Below are 25,789 nucleotides of genomic sequence, written 5' to 3' on the forward strand. Positions count from 1 at the left end.
AAATTGTATTCTCACAACAATTGTTTGAGCTATGCAATGACGTCAGCATTAGAAATGTTTAAGGAAGGATTCAACTTAACAAGAATTCAACCTCTTTCGTAGGGATGGGCACTTCAGAATACCGAATCCAGAAGGATTCGAATCCTAAACTATCCGAATCCAAAATGGCAATAAAACCGTGTAATAAGATTCCATTTTAAAGATATGCATATTGCATAGCCTAAGTCTTGTGCAAGCTGTCAGCTTGAAGGTGTGTCTACACGAGAAAGGCGTCTGCTACTATTCGGTGAGTCCGATTCGGTGAGTTCCTAACCTCTAACCCCCAACCCTAACTCCTAACCCCTAACCCTAAAACGGCAATGATAACTAGGCTACGGTACCCGATAATTTAAAAAAAAAAATTAAAAAAATCCCCCGTTAAGGGATTGGACTCACCGAATCGGACTAACCGAATCGGACTCATCAAATTGGACTCACCGAAACGGGCCATTCCGCGAGAAAGTGTTCTTGCTTAAGCTAGTTTTTAAGATTGTTTCGTCTGCACTCACAATCTCGAAAAAAGATTTTGCTTGCTTGAACCGCGTTCATGTGAGTATTCCAACCGCAATGATGTCACGTTTCAAAAAGTTCGCGCTAAAGCAACTAAGTAGACCAAATGTTTTTTTAACAACTATTTGCAGTGAGCTGGCACTTTGAGTTGGTGCAGTCATTCAATGATTTAATAATGGCTTTCAAATGTTAACATGTGTTATTTTTGTTGTGATGGTCATGGCCAGAAATAAAATGGTACTGTTTTATTCGTATTGTTTATAATTGTACCGTACTATTCTCGCAACAGACAAAATAAAGGTTTCTCTAGCTGTAAAAAATGCTGCAAAAAGATAAGGTTCCAAACACGCAATTTACTTCAGAAAGAAGTGTTCTGACACCTTAGTGAAGTTAAAAAGTTAGAAACAGGTGTGGCAAGAGAACACTGGATGCATCAAATGCAAAACAACAACTCAAACTTCCTAGTTGCTTGACTAGCAGCTAGACTACTGAGTGTAGACGTGAGGTTTTGCCGCGAAAAGATTTCTAAGCAAGAGAACTCACTTAAGCGCTCAGTCTTTCGCTCTGGGGCATATTTTTTCTCGGGCACTCGCTTACTCGCTCAGTTTCTTAAAAGTAAGTGGCACAAAGTGCGATTATCTTAAACAAACAAGAAATTTTGCTAGCTTAAGCGAGAAAACAGTTGTCGTGTAGACGCACTTTAAGACAGTGAACTGAAAAAGAAGTGTGGTTTACTCACTTTTGTCTTTGCACTGACACCATTCGCACTTTCAAAAACATTTTACACGCGTTGTGCACGCACACTGCACAGCGCATGCATCCCTACGTCACTCGCTCGCATGAGCAATCAAAAAAACTAAGCACGCCATTTTCTTCATGCTTTGTACACATGCACATTGCACAACTGTTTAATGCTTTTTTTCAATCCATGTGCATATGTGATAGTTTGACTGGTGGCGTATCAACATTGAGCAAATGCCCTTGCCCTGTAATAGGAGTTGGCTCTGAAATATCTCAGCATACCTGCCACATCAGCATTTTCCGAGCGATGCTTTACCCGTACGGGCTTGACGGCAATGAAGCTGCGCTCCCGTTCAGCATTGCCAGATGAGGAAATACAATACCAAATTAAAAAATTCTGGCGAAATTTAGAGGTCTTTACTCTTTAGTTCCAAGCTTTTTGACCTTGGAACCAGACAACTTTTTGGTGAAATCTGTTGAAATTTTTCCCACTCAATTTTTTTTTAAAACTTTTAGCAAATGGTCCCTGCTCGTATAGAAAACGTTTTGCAAGAGGTTTGCGTATGCATGATTGCAGTGTCTTACGTAGAGCTCGACCGATATATCGGTCAGCCGATATCAGGTGTAGCCGATATATTGTATCGGCTATTTTTTGCCGATAAACATCGGCCAGCAAAAGCACACTCAAAACCAGCCATAGATGCCTTTAGAAGAAACACAAGTTGCTTAAATGCTTAAACGTGCTTGTGAAGCATGAACAATTGTTGCGAGAATATAATTTTTCGCGCATTCTAGTGCACGCATCTAGAAATTTTTAATATACTGTATTCCTAAGCTTCGATTGAAGCAGGACAACTTTCGAGTGTTACGTTGCTCTAACGATTGATGACATTGAATCAGTGTAACAAAGGTGAATTCTTCGCAAAGAATCGATGGGAGTACGGGCATAGGCGCCGACTTTTCTTTTTGCACGGGGTGGCGAATAGCACAATATGGCAACCTAAAAACTTTCAATCTGCATGTTTTTGTTTGATTTTTACTAAGCGTGTTTCGTAGATGCAATTGTCTGTTCACACCTGATTTGTAGCTCGATAATTTACAAAGTAACTTTAAAACAAAGCACAGGAAGTATGTTGTGAATTTTATTGTTACGTTGCTGCTCTGACACTTAACATTTGGACAGAACTGACAGAATGCTCTATCTTTGCATCTATCGCATTCTAGCCACGGGAATTCGCTCTCCCACGATTTTTGATAGCTTCTCCCTTCAACAGCGATTATCCTGTTCGTGCTTGGTTATTCCACCTCCTTGATCGTGCTAACGCCTTTTCGCAGTGGCACACTTTCATTTCGTTCAGGCGTTTGGTCATTTTCATGCTGGCTGAAATCCTGACTAGACAGTAGACGCAACAAAAAATGACTCAATGGAGGGCTGCAATTTTGAACGCTTTTTCGGTGGCATCTTTAAGCTGAATAAAACTGGATTGTGGGCGAAAACTTTTAGTGGACGACTTATCGTAATTTTTTCTGCACGATGTAACAAGCAACTCCTATGTCAGATCAATAAATTCCTGCCTCAGACTTTTACAGGACGACTTTTCTTAATTTTTTTTATGATGTAACAAGCAACTCCTATGTCAGACCAATTAATTCCCACCTCACAGTTTGTCACCCATTGACATGCAATATTAGTGCATGAAGTAGATAACAAAGTATAAATTAAAGCATGAAGTAGATGACAGTACACTCCAATTGAAATCGGAATATAATTCAAAATCTTGAGTAATTGAAAAAGGTTGCTTTTATTATTGGGAATTGGCAGGGGGTGTAGCTTTCCTCGAATAGAATCATGTAAACGTGTAAATTTGCAGAACGTTAAAACTGCTACTTTACTAAGTGCACTTTTTAAATAAAACTCAAAAAGTTTCGAAAATTGCATTTTTTTTTAATGAAATTTGAAAATAGATATTCATTTAAGGGTAGAGCTATCAAACATCGAGATAATTTTATTTCCAAGTATTTTATAGCTATCATATTATAATTTATAGCGATATTATGAGCAGTTTAAAAAATTAAAAAAAGGATTTTTGAGGGAGGCAATGGAAAGATCGTATATTATTGATTAATAAATCCCATTGTAAACCTAACAAATGTAACAATGACTTATGACAAGTAACAAATAAAACAATCGCAACAACAACAAGGAAGTATCATGCTTGTGACAAAAACAATCATTTTCTTCGCAATACTGTATTGGTTCACCTCTTGCTTTACGTTGACTTGAAGTGAAAACCAATGATCAAAAAAGATTTAAACGTTTGTTCAAATTACATTTATTTGCAGTAAGTAATGTAACCTAAACGGGGTGGCGTTGCCAGTGAGTACAGGTACTGCTACACTAATCACGCGCAACTTAGTTCAAGTCTTACGTCACAATGTCTGGCTTTGATCTTCGAGTGATATTGATGAGGCAAGGTTGGTTACAAAATTAGATTATACGAGTAGGCTATTACAGCAAGATGCATCAAAATTTGTTAAGTTTTGGTAATACGGAAAGAAAGAAAAGGCCCCGGGAAAATTCACTTTCGCTCACATGACACGCAAAAATAAACCTAAAGAAAAAAGCCTAGTGAAACTTTGCACTGCAGAAAATAGTTGCGGCAGTGTAGAAGTTTTCCAACTCGTGCCCAGAGCATTGTGACGCAAGAAGCCACACGATGCATAAACACCGACCAATGCAATAATGCATAAACTTTCTTGGACTTGTTTGTTGTTTAATAACTTTGTTGGTGACAAATTTTTCGTAATTGATATATATCGGTATCCATAGGCGTCGATTTTTTTTTGAAGATCGAGGAATTCTGGGTGGGCGAGAGTTTTCAAACAGATTTCATTGAATGTGTACTGTGTAGGCTATTATGTTCGCAATGGTTAGTCTTTCTCACAAAGACTGCGTTTAGCGTCGCTGCAGCAATTAAGCTTTAATAGGTTTGATTCTTACCCCTTGCGATCTTATGAGCGCTGCTAAACTAAACAAACTTCTTTTATGTTTTCCTTTGCGACCTAAAAAGCGCATGACTCGTGGCCTGTCAGCTTTAAAGTGGCGCCTTCGAATTTGCCGCAAAATGTTCGGACAGGTGAAGTCTACAGTAACATTACAAGTACCATCAGGGTTAAGACGCATCCACTGGAATTCGGAAAAAAGCTTCCTTTGCAACACACGACTTTCCCGAGCCGGAAGCTGATCAGGCAGCATGCTAACGTCAAATGGAGCAGGTACAGGTCCATGGCTCATGCTGTCTTCTACAACTACCGGAGTACCGGTGCATTGCCTGAGTTATTGACTTCACCACTGTCCATCCTTGAAGCACTGCTTTCTTCATCAATGTCATCTCTACGTTCATTCGTGCTGGACTTGGCTTCTTCAGCATTATCATCTCGACGCCTTTTGGAAGCTGGTTTTAAGAATGCGCGAATAGATGTTTGATTTTGCTTCATGTTTAACTTTTCAATAATTGTTAACAAAATAGTGTGAGGGAGAATAAATATTACGTGTCAACTGTACTAGGCGCAACTAAAGAATGATTACACTGAACACAGAACTAAGAACACGACGCCTACCAATTATGACGTCACACAATTTACGTTGGTGCTTGAGGTTCCATCAACATCCTTCTTTCTTTAAGAATAGAGAGTTACGTTTCCAAAATTATGAGGAGTACAAGCAATGCAATAAACATACAAAATAACATTAATAATACATATAATCAGCGAATCTTGCGGGAGGTTTTCGACTTCTCCGAGGACGCTCTCGGACAGACTCCATCTGCTGTTCATGTTGTTGTGGCTTGCAAGGCTCACCATGTTGACTGGCTTCTGGCAGTGGGTAGTAATAATACGAAGATTTATCACACGTCTTTTTACAATGATTAGAGCGCACATGAACTCTGTTTCTCTTGTAAGTGGCACCATCACTCGTGATGATCAAATACGTACGATCAAATAATTGTTTTATTACAGTTCCTTTAAACCAGCCAGGCTTATCCGGATGTTGGAAATAAACAGATTGATTTGGATAAAGGACACCTAAATCCTTTGCATTTTTATCGTAGGATTGTTTCACCTGCTTTTGACGGTTCATCCTTTTCGAAGGATCAAAAGTACATTTGGTAGAGTTAACAGAAGGAATGATAGAGCGAGTTGCTCGACCAAACACAAGTTCAGCGGGGCTACAATTAGTACTTTGTTGTGGAGTATTTCTAAATTCAAGAAATGCCAAATACGGGTCTGAATTATCACAAATACACTTTTTAATCAAGTTTTTTACAATTTTCACAGACGATTCAGCTTTCCCATTGCTTTGTTGATGTCCTGGAGATGAGGTGTTGTGTGTGATACCCCATTCTTTTGTAAATTTAAGAAATTCATAGGAGGTAAATTGAGCACCAAAGTCGCTTATTACACATTTGGGTATACCATAACGAGCAAACGATTTCTTCATACATGCAATCACTTGACTACTAGTTAAGTTTGGTAAAACATCAACTTCAAAAAAATTACTAAAATAATCAACAGTGATTAAGTAGTTTTTGTTTTGATAGTGACAAATGTCTGCACCAACTTTTTCAAACGGCGTTTTACCTTCGGCATGTTGAATTAAAGTTTCTTTTTGATTTTTTGGCTTAAATTCTTGACAAACATCACATGAATTAGCAATTTCAGAAATTTCTTTACACATGCCTTTCCAAAAAATGGTGTTTCGAGCACGGCGCATCATACTGTCACATCCTAAGTGTGCTTTATGAAGGCGCTGCTTCATTTCATGTCTGAGAGTTTTTGGTATTAAAAGTCTCTGTCCTTTTAGGACAATGCCATCGTGGCAACTTAGAGTGTCTCTTAAAGAAAAGTATGGTCGTATAGATACCTCGAGTTCATTTTGGTGATCTGGCCATCCGCTTTGAATAACTTCTAATAGTTTCTGGATGTCGGGATCTTCATTGGAAGCTTTTCTTACTTCTTCTACCAGAAGATCGGGTATATCTCCAAATCCGTCGACTGATATCGAGTTGACATTAACGAGAGGAATATCTAAGTAAGCTCGACTTAATGTGTCAGCTAAAATAAGTTGTTTTCCTGGAACATACTGAAATGTAAAATTATATCTGTGCAGTCGTAACATCAATGCTTGTAATCTTCTTGGGGCTTGACTTAGAGGCTTGTTTAGTATGATTTTCAGAGGCTTGTGATCATTTTCCACCAGAATCGTATTGCCATAAGTGTACTGGTCAAATCGTTCCAAACCAAATACTACAGCAAGAGCTTCTTTTTCTATTTGAGCCCAATTACGTTCTGCGGATGTTAAGCATCTGGAGGCATACTCAATAGGTTTACCTTCTTGCATAAGTACGGCTCCTAAACCATCTTTGCTGCTGTCTACTTGAAGACAAAGCTCTTTTTCGGGATCGAAGTAAGCTAACAGTGATGTTTCAGACACTTTCTTTTTGATTGTTTGAAAAGCTTTTTCGGCCTCACTTGACCAATTCCATTCTGCACCTTTTCTTACGAGGGCTCTGATTGGTTCCAGGTCATTCGCCAAGTTAGGCATAAATCTTGCCAAGTATTGAATCATACCGGTAAATCTTTTCACACTGTGTATATCCGTTGGGGCAGGCATATTCATGATTGCTTCAACTTTTGCTTTATCGGCTGAAATGCCTTCTTTAGTTATTCGGTGACCCATAAAAGTGATTTCTTCTTGCTTGATTACAGCTTTTTCATTGTTGAGAATAATGTTTTGCTCTTGACAACGTTTTTGCAGTTTCTTGATGTTGGTTTCGTGATCAACTTCAGCTTGGTCACTCGTGTTACCACAACCTACTACAACAATGTCATCGGCTACCGTTATCACACCGGAGAGATCAACAAGGGCATGATTGAGATGTTTTTGAAAGATTTCGCTACTCACTTTTAGTCCGAAAGGTAATCTATTCCATTGAGATCGTCCAAATGGAGTGATCATGGTTGTGAGATTTCTTGACTCTTCACCCAGCTTGATGTGCCAATAAGCTTCTTTTACATCTAGTTTGCTGAATATTTGAGCTTTGTTCATCTTTGGGAGCACGTCATCAATAGTAGGTAGTTTGTAATGCTCACGCTGTAGAGCGGCGTTTAATGGTTGTGGATCAATGCAAATTCGTAATTTTCCATTAGGTTTCTTTACTACAGCCATTTGGCTTACCCATTGTGTAGGTTTGTCAATCGGTGATAGAATGTTCCGCTTCACGAGATGTTCGATTTCTTTGACCTGATCTTGAATGGCAAAGGGAAGTTTTCGGCATGGTGATATTCGAGGTTTCACATTTGGATCAACAATTAAATTTGCTGTGCCTAAATCTCCTAATTGGTCAGGTTGTTTAACTTGAGATATAAAGTTATCGAAGTTTACTTTAATAAGATCCATATCTCGTATAGACTTTAGTCCTAGCAAACAGTCAAACTTGTTTTCTACAACATTGAATGGTAATTTATAAACTTCTTTATTTTTAGGATTCACTACATGCAAAACTGTTTCACCAATCGATTTTACTTGTGTAGAGTTCGTTTAATGGTTGTGGAAATGGTTGTGAAAAAGTTCCAAATGGTTAGAGCATTGGGTTTAAAAGTTAATTGATGTTTGTGAACATTTTCTTCCCGAATAATCAGCGCCAGTATCTAAGTGGAATTTGACGTCTTGTCCATTAATGTTGAGTTTCACCATTAAGTGAGTCTCGTTATGTTTCAACGCATAACATAAAAAATCGTCGTCACTATCGCAGTTACCTTTTTGCTCTTCCTTGTAGTTGTTCGTCTTTTTCATAGAGTGAATACGAGTGCGACAGACTGTACTGAAGTGATTCATCTTGTTGCATTTCAAGCATTTTTTTCCATAAGCAGGGCAGTTACTTCGGCGATGAGATTTTCCGCATCGTGGACAGTTCTTGATAAAGTTGTCTTGTGGTTTCGATGGTGTTGGATTCTGCACTTTCTGGATAATTGATTCAGATTTTTGAAGAGATATTTCATTAGCTTGTTTTTGTGACATTTCGTCCAACCTGCATAATTGAATAGTTTTTTCTAAATTTAAATCCGGATCTCTTAACAAAACTTGTTGTAATTTGTCTGGAATAGAAAAAACAATTTTGTCCCTAGTCATTCTGTCTGCTTCTTTGAAGTTACATCCTTCAGCTCGTTGTCTGAGTTCAGTTAGGAATGTGTCGAAAGGCTGTTGATATTGCACTTTCCAAAATCTATAACTTTCCATGACTGTGTTCTGTTTAGGAAGGCAATATTCTTCAATCTTTTTCAAAACAACGTCTGGTTTGTTTTTGTCGTCCTCTTCATCGAAGTTCATCTGAAAGACTGCTTCTATAAATTGTGGTTCTGCACATTGAAGTATGATGGCTGCTTTTATTTTGTCTGCTTTTTCGTCAGCTCCACTTGCATTTAAATAAACTTCTAGATGCTGCCTCCATCTCTTGTATGCTTCTAATAAATTAGGAACACGTAAGTCTAACGGACAGGGTGCTCTAAAGTTATTATTTGCCATCTTTTTTTAAGCAATATACTTTCAACAGTTAACTTCTTTCATTTATTCAACTTAAAGTTTTCGCTGCCATTATGTTAACAAAAGAGTGTGAGGGAGAACAAATATTACGTGTCAACTGTACTAGGCGCAACTAAAGAATGATTACACTGAACACAGAACTAAGAACACGACGCCTACCAATTATGACGTCACACAATTTACGTTGGTGCTTGATAGACCGAGAGCCTACGACAGAAGATTTCACCCCATAAGGTACAAAAGGTTTGACCCCTTGAAGTTACTGGGGTCAACCATGTCACTCACAAAAAGTATGGAAGATTGACCGCGCCGGGTGGATATGGTCCCTAGAGCCCCCTAAAAAGCCCAAAAAGGGGGTTAATTTCACCCCATAAGGTACATGGACCAAACTTGGTGAATACGAAGTTCTATGTCAGGACATCACAAAAATATCAAATCTAACAATATTTTCGAGTGGAAAGGTGATGTAAGACCCTCCCGAAAGTGACCCCCCGGGGGGTTAATTTCACCCCATAAGGTACATGGACCAAAGTTGGTCAAAACAAAGTCTTATGTCAGGACATCACAAAAATATCAAATCTAACAATATTTTCGGGTGGAAAGGTGATGTAAGATGACTTCAAAGTGACTTCCCTTAATGTGACCCCCTCGGAAAGTTTATTTCACCCCATAAAGTACATGGACCAAACTTGGTCAAAACGAAGTCTTATGTCTGGACATCACAAAAATATCAAATCTAACAATATTTTCGGGTGGAAAGGTGATGTAAGATGACTTCAAAGTGACTTCCCATAATGTGACCCCCTCGGAAGGTTTATTTCACCCCATAAAATACATGGACCAAACTTGGTCAAAACGAAGTCTTATGTCAGGACATCACAAAAATATCAAATCTAACAATAGTTTTGGGAGGAAAGATGATGTAAGACTCCCCTAAAGTGACCCCCAGGGAGTTAATTGCACACCATAAGGTAGGCTACATGGACTAAAGTAGGTTAAATCGAAGTCTTATTTCACGGCATAACAAAAATATCAAATCTAACAATATTTTCGGGTGGAAAGGTGATGTAAGATGTCATCAAAGTAACCCCCAGAGGGTTTATTTCCTGATAGAGTACATGGACCAAACGTGGTCAAAACGAAGTCTTATAGATCCTAGGACACCACAAAATATCAAATCTAACAATACTCTCAGTTGGGAAGATGATAAAAGACTTACCCAAAAGTGAATCTCCTCCTATAGTTTAATTTACTTCATTCCTTACCCGAACCAACCTTGGTGTAACGGAAGTGCTATGCCAGGACAGTACCAATGGATTAAATCGAAAAATATTTTTATATAGGTTTTGGTGAAATACATTCACAAGCTGTCCCATGATGCATGACATGGAACTATAGCCTACTTTACAAAAAGTTTTTGTATAAATCATATTCAGTCAATCGAAAAAAGGCAACAGGACATAACAATACGTGGCTTTGTAACACCAAAAACAGAAAGTACATAAGAAGCATATAGGCTACAGTCATGGGCGCCGACCGCTCTCTAAGATTGGTGGGGACATTTACTAGGAAAGAAAGGGCAGACGAGCGAACCGAGCTGAAAGATTGGGGTCTGTTCAACAAACAAACAAATAGGCCTACAGTAGATAGGCTACAAGCCTAATGCGATGTATTTTAATTGTCTGTGTCAGCATTGGACAGCAGAAGTCCAAACACTGCAACTCGGCAACGAGTCTCCGGCGAATTAAAAACGAAGTCCTTGGTTGATCCTTGGCTTGTAATGAAGGTTGATCGATTTCAAAACTTTATTGTGCACATAGCAGACCATTGCATGATTTGGCCGTTTCTGTGTCATGGTAGATCGTAACAAAGTTTTGATACGTCGCAAAGTTGAAAATGAGCGTTCAGCTGAATACGAGCGGGCTGGTGATATGAGCAAAAGTTTCACTTGCGGAAACATTTGCCGAACAGCGGATGGTATCTTCTTGAATATCATTCGAAAATCTTGTGCAAGGGACTCTGTGTCAAAGAACTGAAGACAATCGTCTACCAAATGTGATTGTAGCCTTCCACTAAAGAGTGATTCTTGTAGAATTTTGTAGTGCTCAACATCGGTCGACTTGAAATAGTCAGTAAGATTTTGCTGCGAGCTGTCAATGACTGCAAAATACTCTGACCGATCGATCTTGAAGTTTAGGAGGTTGACCATGCCCATGTCCATACTGAAGACGATTTGGAACGTGACAAGTCTTTTAAAAATTGGGTAGGGTAAGAGTTTTTTCAATTGAAAAAAAGCTGCCTGCCAGCCTTCCAACTGCTGATTTTCCTATATACAATTTTTTGCCAAACCGGTAAAGACATTTCGGCAGCTCTTAACCTCAATGTAATAATAACTGAAAAACTAGCTTTTTTCTTATACAAAAGTAACACAAGCTACACTTACTGCACTACATGCTTGTACGACTCTTTCAAAGTAATTCTAAAACTCTGCACTGTGTGGCCCTGGCGTAACCAAATTAAATACAATTTGCGAGTTACACCAGAGTTTCTCTGCCTAATAAAACATTTCTACTACGGTTGGGGCTTCCTCGCATAAAACAAAAATGTTGTCCCCTCCTTTCAATATATTTTAAACGTTTGACAGGTAAAATTGTGACATTCGGGTAATATTTTCCCTTTTACGTTACAAAAATAATGTAAAAAGATGATGGGGACATGTAAAAGGATGGTGGGGACATGTAAAAAGATGGTGGGGCATGTCCCCACTGTCCTATATAGGGATCGGCGCCGTGGCTACAGTAGCCAGAAAATTGATCCAAGATCTTGATACGACCACTAAATGTTGACTTAATAGAACAACTGACTATCCAAATAAGAAGAAGAATAAGACGAAGAAAGTGAAAGCGACAGCAGTGACAATGAAGAATGAAGAAACGACCGTTTACATTTACACAAACAATCTCTGTTTATGAATGAACAGTTACAATAACTGATTAGAGACATGAAGCAAATGGCATTAAACAAAAATTTACTACATTGGGTTTATTGGGTTATTTATTGTAGCAGCTGGAAAATGTTCATTACTGCCTGAATTAACGTTCCAAATGATTCACTTCGAAACGTTTTGATTTGGATAGTCAGTTGTTCGATTAATTCAACATTCAGTGGTCGTATCAAGATCTTCGATCAATTTTCTGGCTACTGTAGCCTATATGCTTCTTATGTACTTTCTGTTTTTGGTGTTACAAAGCCATGTATTGTCATGTCCTGTTGCCTTTTTTCGATTGACTGAACATGATTTATACAAAAACTTTTTGTAAAGTAGGCTATAGTTCCATTTCATGCATCATGGGACAGCTTGTGAATGTATTTCACCAAAACCTATATAAAAATATCTTTCGATTTAATCCATTGGTACTGTCCTGGCATAGCACTTCCGTTACACCAAGGTTGGTTCGAGTAAGGGATGGAGTAAATTAAATTATAGGAGGAGATTCACTTTTGGGTAAGTCTTTTATCATCTTCCCAACTGAGAGTATTGTTAGATTTGATATTTTGTGGTGTCCTATAAGACTTCGTTTTGACCACGTTTGGTCCATGTACTCTATCAGGAAATAAACCCTCTGGGGGTTACTTTGATGACATCTTACATCACCTTTCCACCCGAAAATATTGTTAGATTTGATATTTTTGTTATGCCGTGAAATAAGACTTCGATTTAACCTACTTTAGTCCATGTAGCCTACCTTATGGTGTGCAATTAACCCCCTGGGGGTCACTTTAGGGGAGTCTTACATCATCTTTCCTCCCAAAACTATTGTTAGATTTGATATTTTTGTGATGTCCTGACATAAGACTTCGTTTTGACCAAGTTTGGTCCATGTACTTTATGGGGTGAAATACATCTTCCGAGGGGGTCACATTAAGGGAAGTCACTTTGAAGTCATCTTACATCACCTTTCCACCCGAAAATATTGTTAGATTTGATATTTTTGTGATGTCCTGACATAAGACTTCGTTTTGACCAAGTTTGGTCCATGTACCTTATGGGGTGAAATAAACGTTCCGAGGGGGTCACATTAAGGGAAGTCACTTTGAAGGCATCTTACATTACCTTTCCACCCGAAAATATTGTTAGATTTGATATTTTTGTGATGTCCTGACATAAGACTTCGTTTTGACCAACTTTGGTTCATGTACCTTATGGGGTGAAATTAACCCCCCGGGGGGTCACTTTCGGGAGGGTCTTACATCACCTTTCCACTCGAAAATATTGTTAGATTTGATATTTTTGTGATGTCCTGACATAGAACTTCGTTTTCACCAAGTTTGGTCCATGTACCTTATGGGGTGAAATTAACCCCCTTTTTGGGCTTTTTAGGGGGCTCTAGGGACCAGATCCACCCGGCGCGGTCAATCTTCCATACTTTTTGTGAGTGACATGGTTGACCCCAGTAACTTCAAGGAGTCAAACCTTTTGTACCTTATGGGGTGAAATCTTCTGTCGTAGGCTCCCAGACTATGAGGTTCCATCAACAATAATGAAATGACAAACATCGCGCGGTGTTCCAATTTATATCCAGCAACAAGTTTGTGAGGAAAGATTTGTAAAAAGCGATTGTTTCAGTACATCTTTAGTTTGTATCGGTTATTTTATTGTCATGTTCATTATGATGTCTCATATTCCCTTACTTACGCTGACCCGGAACTGAAGTTTGATTGTGACGTAACAAAAGTGAGACCATTCGGGAGAAAATATCAAACGTGGCATTCTCTCGCCAGGAATTTCCAGCGTGTGGCAGTTGCCGTGGCAACAACAATGCAGTGAGTACCGCCTGGCCGGAATGGCCCGTTTCGGCGAGTCCGATTCGGAGAGTTTCCTATTCGGAGACAGCCTTTTTCGGAGAGTTCCCTATTCAAGGATTTTTTGAAATTTTTTTTGAAAATTATTGGGTGCCGTAGCCTAATTATCATTGCCGTTTTACATAGTTTTAACGTCACTAAACGTTGAAATCGTGCAGAAAAAAATAGAAAATTATCGGGTATCGTAGCCTATTTATCATTGCCAATTTACATCGCTTCAACGTCGCTAAATGTTGAAATCGTGCAGAGAAAATATAAATAAAATGTTTGAACAATTAAATGAAAATTCGTCATGTCAGTTCAGTTGAGTTGTTTTTATTTGTGACCATCATATCAAAAACAATACACGTCAACATAGCAAAGGTCAAGAAAGATGTAGAAGTGACAAAACACGAACGTTAAAACATGCTTGCGACTGACGACAACAAATTTGGCACGGCCGCAACACCTTCAGAACAATGTAAGATATGAAGGGAAAATAAAAAAAAAAGAAGATGTTACAAAAAAAAATCATGTTTATGTCTATAAGTTAGTACTTTTGAATAGTTAAAATGATTACCGGTAGTTTGGATCAACAAATGTGTGGCCTACAGCTTGGATTGAAAGGAAATTATCGGGTACCGTAGCCTAGTTATCCCGACCAGTAAAAATTTGTTCCAAGAACCCAGTTAGCCTAACAGTTCATTTTTACGTTGTAGTAACAGATAACCACATGTGTGGCCTATCGTTTTAACGTCGCTAAACGTTGAAATACCGTAGCCTAGTTATCCCGACCAGCAGAAATTGCCGTTTCTACATCGTTTTAACGTCGCTAAACGTTGAAATCGTGTAGAAAAGAGTTTGTGTTAGCAGACTAGGATACACATACTAGGATATTCCACAATATCGTTTCTTTTATAGTTGAAATTATCGAAGCTTTAGATGAGTGGGATTTAGACCTAACCACTGAGATCTTAAATCATATTTATGACACCGGAAAGACCAAAGAAAACCGGAGCAACAGAATGCTCACTCCACAGAACAATTAGCCTTGTGAATCACCTAACAAACATCTTACTCCGAATCATGATGATGAGATTAATACCAAAACTACAATCAGAAATTTCAACAGCACAGTTTTTATTTGTTCCAGACAAAGGGACCACAAAAGGAATTTTTACATTAAAAATGATAACAGAGAGATGTATGTCCGATTCTTCTGTTTATTTAGAGAATTTTGTATTTTATTCCACAATATCGTTTCTTTTGCATTCTTGTATTTTGTCCAGTGTTTACCTTTGAGTGGCTTCCCAGACGGCAAAATCCGTCATTTTTACATTGATTCAACGTCTGCAGACGTTCGAATCAATGTAAAAATGACGAATTTTGTTGTCTGGGTTCGTTCAAAATATGTGTTTTACATCAAAACAACAGTTTTCATGATTAACAATAGGGGTTAATGAGATAAAGTCTCAGCGAAAACGTGTCAACCAAAAAAAGACAGTTGCCAAATAGCGTTTGCCATAAAAGATGAAGTTAAAACCTAAGTGGCAGTTTAGAGTAAACCTATAATTTTTAAATAATTAATTTTTAAAATTAATAATAATTCCTAATAATTTTTTTTTTTAAATTCAAAAAATCTCCGAATAGTGAACTCTCTGAAAAAGGCTGTCTCCGAATCGGACTCGCCGAATAGTAGCAACCCCCTGTTTTCAATGCAGCGTTGTTGCGGAATTGCTTTGTTCTGTCGGATACCTAGCGAGAGACAAAGTGTAAAACAAGAAGTTGCGCTGCAGTTGGTTGGATAATTCAGCGTTTAACAAAAACGAAAATAATTTTAACGAATACTTCATAAGTGTCATGAAAGCTGGGTGGGCAAAACATATTTTGCCCACCCTCGTTTCACGGCAGGGTGGACACCGCCCACCCTATTTTGACGCCTATGTCGGTATCGGCCTAAAAATTTCATAAATATTGGTATCGGCCTGAAAAAGTGATATCGGTCGAGCTCTAGTCTTATGTCTTAAAAACTATTTATATTTTAGGCGACATTGCTTAATTTACGGTGTTTTAAATATCTGGTGAAATTTTAGTTACTTTTTGGTGCCAAGCAGCTTCCAGCATCCGGCAACACTGCTCCCGTTTGACTGGCATTCATTTGGAATGCCTTAATGTGTGCCTTAATGCCCACTGCAACAAACATATACTTTGATTGTGTTGCTTTTGTGTCTAAAATTGCAAATAATCATTGCATGAAATTTTGCTGGAGCCTGGAAGTTAATAGGATTAGGTATTGTGGATTCGATTTAGTATTCCGGAATAATTCTGGAATAGTGAATTATTCTGAATTGCCGATCCCTACTATTTTGTCCCCAGAACGAAGTGTTCAGGAGACGAAATAGGTTGCATCCAATCTAAAACACTATCAAGGCATACTTTTTTCTTTCACCTTCTCTTTCAAAGCAATAGACGAGAGGAGAACAAACGAAAAAAATTGCATTTATAACTTCTAAATTCAACATTTTTTTTCAACTGAATCAGTGGGATGTACGATATTTGTCAAGCTGATATTCCCAAGGATATGAGTTGGATACTACCCAGAAGCGTTTTTGTAAAACTAAATTCTAACCGAAGTGACTCAATCGTTAGGCTATTGCATTTTTGTGGTGAATTTTTAATTTGAGTAGCCTACAGCCCAATTTTTTATGTCTTCAAACATGAGGAATAAAGTTAGAGATATTTTAATTTGCCGGAATTTGAGAATTTCTTTGGGTAAGTTTTCGTTCGTCATAAGAGGATATGACCGTGTTTGCCGAGGTAGTTTGGTAGCTGTAAAAAGTTACAATACTTCTTTAAAGAAAATGGTTTCATGAATGTTCAGTTTACTTTTAGGCAGTGTTTTTCAGCAGGCAGTTTTGTTTAAAATAAAGCGCTTCTGGGTAGTATGGAACTCATATGCTTGGAAATATCAGCCTGACGAATATTGTACGTGCCGCTGATTGAGTTGAATAAAACTGTTAGATTTAGAAATTATAGAGGCCCTTTTTTCATTTGTTCTCCTCTCGTATTTTGCTTTAAAAGAAAGGTTGAAAGAAAAAAATATGTCATGTTCGTTCAAATAGTGTTTTAAATTAAAAGACCGGTGCCTGTCAAATACCCACTGCCTATTTCAGGCCTCGAGATTCACGGCGAACATGTCTGCCGTCACGGCATGTGATGTCCACAGGAATTACCATCTAGATAGGTCATATTTCTCCACCAAGAAATAACACAGGAACTAGTGATTCAAGTCGTCATTGCATAGCACAAACAATTGTTGTGAGAATATAATTTTCTGCGCATCTAGAAAATGTGAATACTGTCTTCCTTAGCTTCCATTCAAGCAGGAAAACTTTCGATTTTTACGTTGCTTCAACGATTAATGACATTGAATCAGCGTTACAAGGGTGATTTCTTTAAGAATCAATGGGAGTATGGTACTTCTACAGTCTACACCAGGGGTGTGCAACATGCAGCCCCTTCGCCGGCCATATGCGAACCGCGAAGAAAAACTGTGCAGCCCGCAAAGATGTGCCAAATTTGAATTGTGTCCGGCCCGCAAAACGTGTTTATAATTTAGTTTAGTCTGGTACGTGTAAACAATTTATTGTGGGGCGGATTATTGTAGATTTCGCACCTTCTGTTAACCATTTTGGTAATTTCCTACTGGCCACCGCTAATCTATAGTAGCCTATTTAATTATTTGTAATGTAAAAATGTTTGGTCACATAAAAGGCATTATGAGCAAGTCACGACTTTGGAAAGCTCACGTACAGACAGGAAATCTTTTTCACTTTCCAACTTTGAGAGACTATGGAATGCATCCTGAGAAGAAAACTGAATTTGCAGACCAACTTGAAAAATTGTTGTATGAATTTTTGGCTCGTTTCAAGGACTTCAAATCTCATAAACATTTGTTTGGTATGTTCTCTTCGCCATTCAATACAGACATTATCAAAGCATCAGCAGATATGACTTGAACTTATTGATCTTCAAGAGAAAAACGGATTTGAAAGCGAAGTATTTAGAAATGAATCTTGGCGATTTCTACCGAAAACATCTCAACTAAGATGACTTTCCACATTTGAAAAAATCCATGGCTTCAAAAATGGCTCTTGTTGGCTCAACGTATTTGTGCAAACAATTTTTTTCTAAAATGCGCGTCATGGCATCTCCCTATCAATCGGTTCTGACAGACGAACACTTGGAAAATGTACTTCGAATTGCGAGCACTTCCTTCTTTGTAAAAAAGCGGTCAATGGGAAAAGAACCCAGCTGCAAACTTCTCACTGAACTCGTTTAAAGATGTTGTGACAATAAATTTGAATAGGCTAGCAGTTTTCTTCAGAAATTTATACGTCTTGATAGGTTATTCCTGGTAGTTTCGCGTAGGCTACTTGTAGAGGCGCTTGATAGAGGGCCGGTTACCGAGATTGGCAGAGTGAAGTTTCCGATTGCTGAAGTGTTGTTGCCAGGGAATTATTCCATTCACTAGGTGCCGTTGATTGGAGAGCAGTCCTGAAAGTGCGTTAACAAAAACTACTTTTTTGTGCCTGCAACCACTAGAAATCATATGTTAAATAAACGTGCGGCCCGCGGTTTCACCTAGTTATTTATATCTGACCCTCTTGTAATAAAGGTTGCACACCCCTGGTCTACACTAATCACGCGCAACTTAGTTCAAGTCTTACATCACAATGTTTGGCTTTGATCTCCGAGTAATATTGATAAGGCAAGATTGGTTACAAAATAAGATTATATGAGTAGGCTCTTTCAGCAGGATGCAGCAAAATATGTCAAGTTTTGGTATTACAGTAAAAAAGAAAAGGCCCAGGGAAAATTCACTTTCGCTCACATTACACATAAAACAAACCTAAAAAAAACAGCCTTGTGAAACTTTGCACAGCAAAAAATAGTAGTCTAGTGCAGAAGATTTCTGAGCCGTGCCCAGAGCATTGTGACGCAAAAAGCCACACGACCTCGTTGGGTGGAAGTTAAACAGTTATGCGACGTATTAAGCAGCTACAGGGCGGTTTCACTCTTCAAGCGTACCTCGATGGTCTGATGAAAGCCTTTCAGAGTAAATTTGCTGAAATTTTGAAAAGCATTCTAAACCGTAGGTATAGTTCTCAAACGACGAAGACTTATCAAGATAAAGTGATTAAGTATGACGATCGACGTTAAAACTGGTGTGTCCACCATGAGACTTAATTTGTCCACCGAGATGGCTGCTCAGACCGGACACATTTGTCCGCTGTCATTAAAAACGAATTTCGAGGCCTGCTATTTACAATTGTTCAAAAAGTTGGCTGGTTTTGCTCAATCCACAATCCTCTGCATTTCTTATTAAACTAGCGTTAGTTTGAAAGTAAGTTTATTGTTTCAGGACTTTTTCTTGTGCTATGATGAACTTTACTTTATTTTGTTGTAAATTTTTTTTTATCTGACTCACAATACTTTATAGAGGTATCATTCTCCAAGGCTACAGATGCCCCCCTCCCGATGACCCTATAGTGGAAACAATTGCTGACATATTTATGACAATTGTGTGGTGTTATATTTTCTGGAGATTTTACCATGATGGTCATGTGTTAATTGTAAGTGGATCTCATTTATTGGACTTACTTTATTGGAGAATCATTGTTTCTTATGTTAGTAACTTTGTTCAAACATATCGCATTTCAGGACTGCTCTCCATTCAGCGGCACCAAGTGAATGGTATAATTCCCCGGCAACAACACTTCAACAATATGAAAACTTCACCTTGTCAATCTCGGTAACCGGCCCTGTGTCAAAAGCCTCTACATTTACAAGTATGCGAAACTACCAGGAATAACCTATCAAGGCTTTGTCAGTCCGAGGTCAAACATTCAAAACCAACCAACCTACTCACTTTTCTTTGTATAAGTAATGATGGCTATCCCTCGCCTTGGAGGATGATGGCCTTCGCAATAAAAGTAAAAAGCTAACAGTGAGTTCTTAAACGGCTAATGAATCCAATCCTGGCTTTAAAAGTTCGATTACATTTGGTACCATAGGCGCCGAGTTTCAAAGTAGCTCGGCGGGCGAACACATACTGTCACGCCATAAAGGTTACGGTATTTTGTGCGTGTTTCAAAAGGGCGATTTTGCTAGGTTGTTGGGCAAGCCTAGTTTTACGTTTAAGTCTATGTCTCCTCTAACACGATTAGGAAGCAAGTAATAAATATAATTGGTACGAATGGTACGCTACAACGTCTGGTCCTGGTAATTCAGTTCCGCATATTTTTTGTGATTGGTATGAGCGGGTTGCGGACGAAAACTGCAATATTGTACTATAAATTGCAAATATCTAGTGATAAACTGCGCTATTGAACCGAGCTTACATTGCATCCACAATTAGAACAGTTATATAACAAAGGAGCTGTATTGCAACTAATGACAACCAACGGTTTCATCCGGCCAAACCAACACGTGTGCACAGTAGAGTGGTCCCCAAAATCGAATTTTTGAAATTGCTATGTCTTACCCTTTGAAAAGTCTCTAAATGACTTAAAACTAAACCTATAAAAAGTTGAGACCCATTGGACTATGTTTAGGGGTGCCACAATGAACTTGAAAATCAAGCTGGGGGGTCGCGAGGAATTTTTGCTTAAATTTGCATAACTCCAGAACCAGATGAGATAGAGAACTGTGCTCGGTGTCAAAAGATGCAAAGCAACCACATTCCTATCTGTACTCAAGAGGAAAGTGTGCTCTAACTGCTTTAATTTTTGAGTAAACGAAAAAAAACTGAAAATAGGGTTAAAATCAAACTTTTTTGCCCTATGTTGCTTCAGTGAATTATCTTTGCTTTACTGCAGGCAGCCTGTATCTGTTTGCCTGTAGCTGAAATTGTATCCATTTATTTAATTGCACCTATTAAAGAAGTAGTTTTCTATAAAGGGGGTTATTCTTCCAATTACAGCATTCCATGACTTTATTTAGTATCAATACAAGGCACAGCAGTGGCACTTGTTCACTAAGAAAGCTTGTTTTTTTTTGTTACCAAGCAACTATGTTAAGTTCAGTGGGCTATATTTTAGAACATTTCACAAAAGACTGTTCAGTGATTACTGATTAGATTGTTTGCTATTGTAGATATATTTCACAAGTTAAAGAGTACATACTGTATTTATTCGGGTACAAGTCGTACCCCTAACAGTTTGGGATGTCACCTTGATAAAATAGCCCTTAATCGCTCATCAGTACATAGGGCAAGAATCCTTCATCGGCAAGAGATCTCCATAAAAATTATAAATGAGTTTGTTCATGACTCTGCTCACAGTTTACTGGGATGGAAAACTCCTTCCAGATATAACTGGTAGAAAAATAGTTGAACGGTTACCAGTAATTGTCACTGGAATGACTACTAACAAATTGCTTGGAGTGCCAAAGTTGCAGTCTTCATTAGGAAGTGTGCAAGCTAATGGAGTAATAGTATGGGGTGTTGTTGACAATGTAAAAGCAATGTGTTTTGACACGACACCCAGCAACGCTGGTATTAAGTCTGGTGCCTTTATCTTAATTGCAATAGAATTAAACAAGGACTTGCACCATTTTGCTTGTAGTCACCATATTCTAAAACTTGTATTGCAAAGAGCGTTCTTAACATGTCTTGGGCCATCATCTGGATCGAATATTCTCTTGTTTTAGGCGATTTAAAGCAAAGTGGGATAGTTTTGACAAAGATTGTTATGTCACCTTAGAAAATGATGACTTCTGCTGTGCTGATGAGATCATTAGTTTTTGCAAGGACCAGTTGGCAAAAACTCAACCAAGAGATGACTATCACGAGTTCCTTGATCATAATTCTTAATGGGGCACCACCAGTCCACCACATCGCATTCGGTTTCGTTATCCTAGCGGCAAGATGGATGGCCACTGCTATATATGCATTGAAGATTTGGCTGTTTAGAATGCAGTTTGATTTGACCAATAAAGAGTAATTAATGTGGTTTCAAAAAATGACATTTTTGTGTTAAAAGTATACCTAAAATCTTGGTTTACTGCTTCTCTAACAATATGCGGCATGTGCCCCACGGAATGATCTGCAATTGTTAAAAAGACTAAAGGAATATCAGCAACATGACTCAGTGGTAGCCAAAGAAGCAATGAAAACATTCTCAAGGCACTTATCACATTGGCCTTGCATTTTTTGATGATGGTGTTTCAAGTATTGAAAAAGAAGCTATGGTTTTTGCCTTGACCCATAACAGTATGAGTAGGTAAAGGTCCCATACTCAGATACTGAGCTTTGGGGGATGAGAAGATAAGGTTCTCATTATACTAAGCCTTCGGCACTAAGGAGAGTAGGGTGGCCAGTTCCTTTCTCTCTGCCGCCTTTACTTCAGGAACTACGCCCACCCAATTTATTACACCCTGGGTAGAGGTGAGCGGTGTTTTTTTCAACAACCAGCTGAAGCCGGGAGTCGAACCAGGTTTGCATAATTGGAAAACCAACACCTTATCCATTGCGCCATCCCACCAACAGTATGAGTAGTCTACCATTAAAGCGTACTTCTTCATTGCCTGATGATGTCTCTTCAAAAGATTCATCAGACTTTGTCACATCCAATAGCATGCGATTATTCCAGATTCTGGATTTACCATCTGACTCTCTAAAGGTGGAAGTTGTAGCATGGTATGTGGATGAAAGTAATAAGAGGGCAGAAAGCATTGTTAGTGGTCTTCATGTGATCAACGATTTTGCTGAAAGAGGTATTGCATTGATGCAAAATTTTAACAATTTTCTGACAAAAGATGAAGATCAAATGCAGTATATTCTGTAGAGCAGCACCGATGTGATCTTCCAAATTGCAATAAAAAGAAGCACTTAAAGTCCACAGGCTGAACTATATTTTGATACACGGGACCTGTAAATGTATCCACTCTAAGTGGGTGCGATATAACTTGTTCAGCATATCATTACAGCATATGCATGTTTTATTGCCCACTACAGACCGGAGTAGTGGCTACTGCCTAATTTGGCAAGATTGTTGCCTATTTTTCTTCGTTTGTATCTGCAGTGCAATGTATATTGTTGAGGTCTTGTTTTTAAGACATATATTTAGGCGGTTTACCTATTTTGACAAAATTTTCGTATTTTTGTCAATTTTCACTGGTCATGTGGCACCTCTAAACCTTCATCAAAATACTTCAAACTTTTAGTGAACTGTTTTTTAGTAAAAAGGAACCAAATGAAAGGGTAAGAACCAAACTTTTCCAACTTTAAAATTTTACCATACATTTGAGGACCACCCTAGTGCACAGTTTAATATTAGTGACGTAACAGACGCAACTGTGATGATTGAGACGACAAAATAGAGCATTTTGGCAGCAGAGTTAATTGATAACGTCGTTTGAGAGAAAATTACTTCTTTGAAGAACAATGCTACAGTTTTTACACTGATTTAACATCTGGTGTATGTTAAAACGATGTAAAAGCAGTTGAAATTGCGGTCAGACTTTTGCCGCGAATGGCGTTCCTCACAGGTTTGCGCAATTTACTTGATTTATAGCACTGGGCTAGGAGTGGCGGTGGCCGGTCGATTGGTCGAAAGACATTTGGTCGACAGTCATTTGGTCGACAGACATTTGGTCGACAGGACGTTTGGTCGACAGACAATTGGTCGACAGACATTTGGTCGACAGGACATTTGGTCGACAAGACATTTGGTCGACAAGACATTTGGTCGACAGACATTTGGTCGACAGACATTTGGTCGACAAGACATTTGGTCGACAGGACATTTGGGTTACAGTTAGGGTTAGGGTAGGGTTAGGTTAGGTTAGAGTTAGGGCTAAGGTTAGGGTTAGGTTAGGATTAGGGTTTTATAGGTTAGTTTTAGGGTTAGTTTTAGATTCATTTTAGGGTTAGTTAACCCTAAAATGAATCGTTCTGTCGACCGAATGTCCTGTCGACGAAATATCTTGTCGACCAAATGTCTGTCGACCAATTGTCTGTCGACCAAACGTCCTGTCGACCAAATGTCTGTCGACCAAACGTCCTGTCGACCAAATGTCCTGTCGACCAAATGTCTTGTCGACCAAATGTCTGTCGACCAAACGTCCTGTCGACCAAATGTCTGTCGACCAAATGACTGTCGACCAATTGTCTTTCGACCAATTGACCGGGTACCGGAGTGGCAGAGTGGAGACAAACGGCACGGCTGGACACTTTTGCTCGTTTAACGGCGAATCAACGTTGTTTAACGTTGCATGAATGTAACAATGGCAATAATTGACGAAAAATAATCGCTTAATTAGTACTAGTAGGTCTAGTAGGGCCTATCATAATATGGCGACAAAACCCTGCGAATAAGGTAAGTAGGCTAGTATCAGAGGGTGGCAGATGGTTACAGAAATTTTGGGACTTAAAAGTGCATTAATTTTTTTCTTTTAGTTCCTGAAACGTCCGGCGGGCGCGGCCGCCCGCTCGGGACTCGGCGCTGGTGTTTGGTACATTTAAGATCCTTTGGGAGAGTTGGTTGTGAGTGTGATTGTCGTTCTTTTCTTCGCATTCTTTTTTCTTTTAACCTTTGAGATCTGCTCTTTTCAAACGTGGCAACATCTACATGAGTGGCAGATCTCCAAAGCAGCCTATCCTCTGCGGTTTCCTCCCAGTTTGTATAATTGATGTTACACCTTTTAAGATTACTCTTCAGTGAGTCTTTATATCGCTTCTTTTGTCCACCTACTGGTATTAACCGGTACCTACCGGTACTGAACGCTTACCTTTAGCCAATTCCGAGTAAAACATTTGCTTAGAAAGATGCTGATCTGGCATTCGCACTACATGCCCGCACCATCTGAGTTGGTTTTGAATAATGCCGGGCTCAATGCTTGTTGTTTCAGCCTCTTCTAGCACGCTCAAATTTGTTCGTTTTTCTTCCCAACTGATATTCAGAATTTTGCGCAGGCAGCGTTGTTGAAATCTTTCAAGAGATGTAATATGGTTTCGGTAGGTGGTCCAGGTTTCGGAAGCATATGGTAATGTTGTAATAACTACTGCATTGTAGACGGCAAGCTTTGTACTTTTTGGAATGTTATGAATTGTCAAATATTCAAGAGCGAAGTTTTCCAAAAGCAATGTTAGCACAATTTAAACGATGTTGTATTTCATCCTGAATGTCAATGCTATTTCACTTCCGAGGTACGGTAGCGGAAGTGTTTCACATTCTTTAGAGGTGTATCATCGAGAAGGATTTCTGGCAGAGCACTGGTACGATCTTTAAGAAGTGGTGGAATGAGGACCTGAGTCTTGTTAATATTGACGCTAAGTCCAAACCTCTTGTATGCTTGATGGAGAGCATTCAGAATCTGCTGTAGGTGGTTTTCACTCAGTGCTGCTACGCAGTTATCATCGGCATATTGAAATTCCATGATACTCCGTGTTGTAGTCTTTGATTTGTAACTTTTAAGGCGAGCAAGGGTTAAAAAGCTTTTCATCCATGCAGTAAGATATGTCAATGCCAGATGGAAGGTCATGGTGGACTATTTCCAATATAGATGCAATAAAAATTACAAAAAGAGTTGGTGCTATTATGCATCCCTGTTTCACTCCAGAGTTAACCAGGAAAGGTTCAGAACTGTTGTTGCTGGTCTGGACTCTTGGCAAACATACCATCATGAAGAAGACGCAAAATACAAAGAAATTTGTCTGGACCTCCGTATTTAGAAAGTACATCTCACAGGAGATCTCTTGAGACGCGGTTGAAGGCCTTAGAAATATCAATAAACGCCATGTACAGTGGTTGATGGTGTTCACAACACTTTTCTTGCAATTTTCTGAGGAAAAATATCATGTCGATGGCCTGAAGCTAGCCTAAGATTCAGGAAGGATCTTCTCGGATATCAGTTTGAGGCGATTGTTCAAAATACATGCTAAAATCTTGCCTGCAGTTGCTAACAGAGAAACCCCATGATAATTTCCACACTCAGATCGATTACCAAATGCGTTTGTATATGGTGATGATATTAGCATCTTTGAAATCA

The 25,789-nt window shown here is 38.8% G+C and overlaps 1 protein-coding gene across 1 annotated transcript in view; it reads left to right on the forward strand.

Moving 5' to 3' along the window:
• Nucleotides 1-25,789, forward strand: part of LOC145771407 (uncharacterized) — a 46,557-nt gene that overhangs the window by 3,334 nt on the left and 17,434 nt on the right. Inside the window, exon 2 of the mRNA XM_082583168.1 lies at nt 19,239-19,371. Coding sequence (XP_082439294.1) covers nt 19,239-19,371 — 133 coding nt within the window. The remainder of the gene's footprint in view (nt 1-19,238; nt 19,372-25,789) is intronic.

Source organism: Aplidium turbinatum, chromosome 5, assembly GCF_918807975.1.
Source record: "Aplidium turbinatum chromosome 5, kaAplTurb1.1, whole genome shotgun sequence".
NCBI classification, from domain to species: domain Eukaryota; kingdom Metazoa; phylum Chordata; class Ascidiacea; order Aplousobranchia; family Polyclinidae; genus Aplidium; species Aplidium turbinatum.